This window comes from Protobothrops mucrosquamatus, unplaced genomic scaffold (assembly GCF_001527695.2).
Source record: "Protobothrops mucrosquamatus isolate PMUCROS unplaced genomic scaffold, P.Mucros_1.0 scaffold2435, whole genome shotgun sequence".
NCBI classification, from domain to species: Eukaryota; Metazoa; Chordata; class Lepidosauria; order Squamata; family Viperidae; genus Protobothrops; species Protobothrops mucrosquamatus.
The window spans coordinates 97164-102631 of NW_015388507.1; the positions used below are offsets into that span (position 1 = coordinate 97164).

Below are 5468 nucleotides of genomic sequence, written 5' to 3' on the forward strand. Positions count from 1 at the left end.
CTCCTCCTCCTCCTCCTCCTAACACAAAAAGTCTCCCCCATTCTCTTCGTCATTTTGCACGCATGCATTTAACTAATTTCTATGGCTTTTCAATCTCATAATCAGGTCTGGGCAGCTAGCGAAGACATTAAAAAACAAAAAAATCCAAATTAAATCAAATTAAATTAAGTGTCCCGGACGATGCGCCAAGAGCCCCCCCCCAGGACGAGAGAACGTCTCCCATTCCAGGCATACAGGATGAGCTCTCCTGTCCTCCTGGCTCCGTTTCTGGACAAAATGTTCTGATTTCTCCCTTTTAGGATGATTGTTCCCCTGGCAGGGGTCCAGTCCTTGGCTGGGGAGACCCGGAGGTGGGGGGGGACCCTCTTTCTCCAGACGCTGCCGTGCCAAAGGAACACCCAGCAAAGCAGAAAAGGTGCCCAGCTTCAACTGACGGTCACGGCTGCCATCTTGAGTCCCCCCCCGCATGGTGGCAGATGCAGGGAGGTGGTCAAAAAAGGCAAGATGGCAGCCGCAAGCCCTGCGGGTTTTTTAATCAAGTGGGCTTCCCTCCGTGTAGGCCAGGGGTAGGCAACCTTGGCTCTTTTACGACTGGTGGACTTCAACTCCCAGAATTCCTGAGCCAGCCACGCTGAGGGGAAAGGGAGAGTTTCCAAGCTGAGCCGTGCTGGCTCAGGAATTCTGGGAGTTGAAGTCCATGAGTCATGAGGGGGCCATAGTTCCCCCATGCTGGCTCAGGAATTCTGGGAGTTGAAGTCCGCGAGTCATAAAAGAGCCAAGGTTGCCTAGCCCTATCCTAAGTCCTCCTGCTCTAAGTGGTGAGCCTCCTAGGCCAGGGGTAGGTAACCTGGGCTCTTTTATGACTCATGGACTTCAACTCCCAGAATTCCTGAGCCAGCCACGCTGAGGGGGAAGGGAGAGCTTTCCAAGCTGAGCCATGCCGTCTCAGGAATTCTGGGAGTTGAAGTCCACCAGTCATGAAAGAGCCAAGGTGGCTACCCCTGGTGTAAGCGCTGCCTTGACCCAGGTGAAGAAAGGCAAATTTCAAAGAAAAGTTCAAATCTCACCCCGTGCATCACACAGGGGGTCCCCGATTTACAACTATTCATTTAGCGACCTTTCAAAGTTACATCACTGAAAAAAGGTGACTTGTGACCATTTTTCACACTTATGACCATTGCAGCATCCCCAGGGTCACGTGATCAAAATTCCTACGCTTGGCCACTGACTTGTATTTATGACGGTTGCAGCGTCCTGGGGTGGGGGGTCACATGATCCCCAAGCAAAGTCAAGGGGGAAGCCAGTTTCATTTAACAACCATGTTAGTAACTTAAAAAGTGTAGCGATTCACTTAACAACGGTCGTAAGGATGGTTGTAAAATGAGGCAAAACTCTCGCTTAGCAACATAAATTTGTGCTCCGTTGTTTGTGTGCCACTATCCCCGTTCTCCTGCCCTCTAGATCTGTGGGTTGACAATATCCACAATCCTCAGATGATGCCAGATGGGCATGATGGGTTTTGTAGTTCAGAGACCTGGAAGGTCTCGGACTCAGAAGGGCCAACGTAAAACACCATATAGGCAAGTCCTCAACTTACAGCCACGATTTCCATTGCTACGCGAAGTGGTCGCTAAGCGAGTCGCACCCAATTTTACCATCTTCTTTTTTTGCCTCGGTCGTTAAGCGAAGCACTGCCGTTGTTTTAAGTGAATCGCGGATGACTTTGCTTGTCCAAAGTCAGCCGGGAAGGGACACTGGAGTTTTTGCAAATCCGTGCCGGTTGCCAAGCAGCCGAGTTTTGACCACGCGTGGATGCCGCGACGGTCATAAGTGCGAGGACTTGCGTCAGCTCACTTTTGTCAGAGCTGTTGTCGTAACTCTGAACAGTTGCTAAACAAAAGGCCGTAAACTGAGGTCTGCCTTCAATGGAACCCGTACCCTGGGCTCGGTGAGGATGGGGGCGCCCCCCTGCCCTGCCCCATTTGCCCCCCTGTCTCTGAGCTCACCTGGCTGAACTGCTGGTAGGAGGGGTCTCCTGGCTGGGGCCGGTTGACCACGGCATCCAGGAGAATCTGGCCCGTCACTGGTGGGCACAAGCGGACCGAGACCAGCTTGGTCAGCTGTTGCTGGACAGCCGGGTCCATATTAATCACCTCCATGTAGCCTCCACGGAAACCACACCTGGCAAGGTAAGAGAAGAGGCGGGTCTTAGAGGCAGGTCCTGCCCTTCCCTGTCCCACCAGCAGGGGACGACAGAGTCAAAGAGGAAAGCCTAAGGTGCTTTTTCCAAAAGGAAAATGGACTTTTTAAAGTTTTTTTTGTTTCTTCGAAAGCTTTTCACTTCTAATCCAAGAAGCTTCTTCAATTCTAACCGAAGAAACCTCTTGGATGTTAGAACTGGAGAAGCTTCTTGGATGAGAAGTGAAACGTCTTCAAAGACGTTTGTCTGAAATGGTCTAGGGTTTCCTGCCTGAGCAGGGGGTTGGACTAGATGACCTCCAAGATCCCTTCCAACTTTTTTATTATTATTATTATTATTATTATTATTATTATTATTATTATTATTGTTGTTGTTGTTGTTGTTGTTGTTGTTTTGTTGTTGTTGTTGTTGTTGTTGTTGTTATTATTATTATTATTATTATTATTATTATTATTATTATTATTATTATTATTATTATTATTATTATTATTATTATTATTATTTCCAGTTGCTTCCTGAAAAAGCACCTTTGGGATAACTATGACCTGGATGAGGGGGAATCTCCACAGACACTGGACTTTCTTGGTTGTTTTTTTTCCTTTGAAAATTTTTCGCTTCTCATCCAAGAAGCTTCATTACTTCTAACATCCAAGAGGTTTCTGCGGTTAGAACTGAAGAAGCTGCTTGGGTGGGAAGCAAAATGTTTTTAAAGAAAAAGCAAGAACGTCCACTTATCTTTTGCCCAACTGTCAGGCGATGGCTATTCTCACTGAAGAAGCTTCTGAGATGCTAGAACTGGAGAAGCTTCCTGGATGAGAAGCAAAAAGTTTTCACAGGGGAGAAAAAAACCCCAAGAAAGTCCAGTTGCCTTTTGGAAAAAGCCCTTTTGGGACAACCACGATTGGGATGACGGAAAATTTCCAGAGACCCCAAGAAGGAAAAAATTCAGAGAAGAGCAACTAAGAGGATCCAAGGCCTGGAGGCTAAAACATATGAAGAATGGCTGAAGGACTTGGGTTTGGCTAGTCTAGAGAAAAGAAGGAACAGGGGAGACAGGATACTAGCGTTCCAGTATCTGAGGGGCTGCCACAAGGCGGGGGGGAGGGTCATGTTATTCTCCAAAGCCCCTGAGGGCAGGACAAGAAACAGTGGATGGAAACTAATCAAAGAGAAAAGCAACCTGGAATTAAGGAGAAACTTCCTAACAAGACAACAAGTGGAACAGCTTGCCACCAGAAATCGTGAGTGCTCCATCACTGGAAGTTTTTAAAAAGACACTGGACAATCACCTGTCTCAGATGGTATAGGTTCTCCTGCTTGAGCAGGGTGCTAGACTAGAAGACCTCCAAGGTCCCTTCCAGCTTCTCTTCTCTTCTCTTCTCTTCTCTTCTCTTCTCTTCTCTTCTATTCTATTCTATTCTATTCTATTATTCCATTCTATTATTCCATTCCATATTCTATTCTATTCTATTCTATTCTATTCTATTCTATTCTATTCTATTCTATTCTATTCTATATTCTATTCTATTCTATTACATTACATTACATTCCCTATTCTATTCTATTCCATTCCATTCCATTCCATTCCATTCCATTCCATTCCATATTTTCTATTCTATTCTATTCTATTCTATTCTATTCTATTCTATTCTATTCTATTCTATTCTATTCTATTCTATATTCTATTCTATTCTATTACATTACATTACATTCCCTATTCTATTCTATTCCATTCCATTCCATTCCATTCCATTCCATNATTCTATTCTATTCTATTCTATTCTATTCTATTTCATTCCATATTTTCTATTCTATTCTATTCTATTCCTTATTCTATTCTATTCTATTCTATTCCATTCCATATTTTCTATTCTATTCTATTCTATTCTATTCTATTCTATTCTATTCTATTCTATTCTATTCTATTCTATTCTATTCTATTCTATTCTATTCCATTCCACTCCACTCCACTCCACTCCACTCCATTCTACCCTACTCTATCCTACCCTATCCTACCCTACCCTACCCTATCCCATCCCATCCCATCCCATCCTATCCCATCCTGGCAAGCCTACGCAGCCCGTGCTACTCACTCGCCCATGAAGCCCTTGGAGATGGAGTGGAAGGAGGCCAGCTCCAGGCTCTCAGAATACTTGGGGCCCATCTCAAAAAGAACCTTCTTGAAGGAGTGGAACTTGGAGCCCTCGGCGTAGACGTTGTCCTGGTAGACCTGGTGGGGGGAAAAAACCAGGTGGCTGGGAGGCAGCGGGGAAAACCCAGCTGGGCAGGGGAAATGTGAACCCACTTAAGGTCCTGCGCTTTCTTCCAGATGTTTTTGATGACAGTTCTCCTCATCCCTGACCATGCAGATTGGATCTGGCGGGTCCCCAACCTCTGCAGGGCACCACATTCACGAAGGCGTGAGCCAGGATAGAGGGCCAGGAGCACGGGTGATGCGCCTTCTATTGCCTCCAGGGCCCCACCCTGCAAAGGGAAGCGTTGGGGGGGCGAACAGTTTTGGGGGGACAGGAGAGAATTCCAAGACTGTACCTCATCAGCCATGAGGAAGAGATGCTCTTCCCAAGCAAAGCGGATGACCTCTTCGATGCATTGGCGGCTTTGGACCTGACCTGCAGAGAGAGAGAGAGGAGGGGGGGGAAGAGGTTCACTGAAGGAAGCCCTCTCAGAGAAGGACCCCGGGGCTGGGAACAAGCCCCCAGGCCCCGGGGAGCGGAGAAGGGAAACGACTCCCCCCCCCAATCAGTCTCTGCCGAGGGGTCAGCTTCATGGTCAAGCTGAGTCTTCCGAAGAAAGGCCTCTTCCCACAGAAGGAGGGGATCTGTGGCAGAGGGCTGAAGGGCTGAAGCCCCTGGTGCTCTTGCGTGGGTTGCTTTCTAGGTAACATCATCAAGGCTAGAAGGTGGTGGAGTTTGCAGGGAGGAGGAGGAGGAGGAGGAGGAGGAGGAGGAGGAAGAGGAATAAGTCAAGGACTACCTGTAACTAGGTTAGTGTGGTGGAAAATCTAGCTTGTAAGACCCCCTTCTCGCCATCCCAGCACAGCCTCATGACTAATAATAATAATAATAATAATAATAATAATAATAATAATAATAATAATATAATAATAATAATAATAATAATAATAATAATAATAATAATAATAATAATAATAATAATAATAATAATAATAATAATAATAATAAAGTTGGAAGGGACCTTGGAGGTCATCCAGTCCAACCCCCTGCTCAGGCAGGAAACCCTATACCAT

General features: G+C 46.1%; 1 protein-coding gene across 1 annotated transcript in view; it reads right to left on the reverse strand.

Annotated features, from left to right (window-relative positions):
- LOC107295651 (alanine aminotransferase 2-like) overlaps positions 1–5468 on the reverse strand; it is a 23535-nt gene that overhangs the window by 5006 nt on the left and 13061 nt on the right. Inside the window, exons 5-7 of the mRNA XM_015824972.2 lie at positions 4751–4825; positions 4294–4430; positions 2007–2181 (exon numbers count right to left, since the gene is read on the reverse strand). Coding sequence (XP_015680458.1) covers positions 2007–2181; positions 4294–4430; positions 4751–4825 — 387 coding nt within the window. The remainder of the gene's footprint in view (positions 1–2006; positions 2182–4293; positions 4431–4750; positions 4826–5468) is intronic.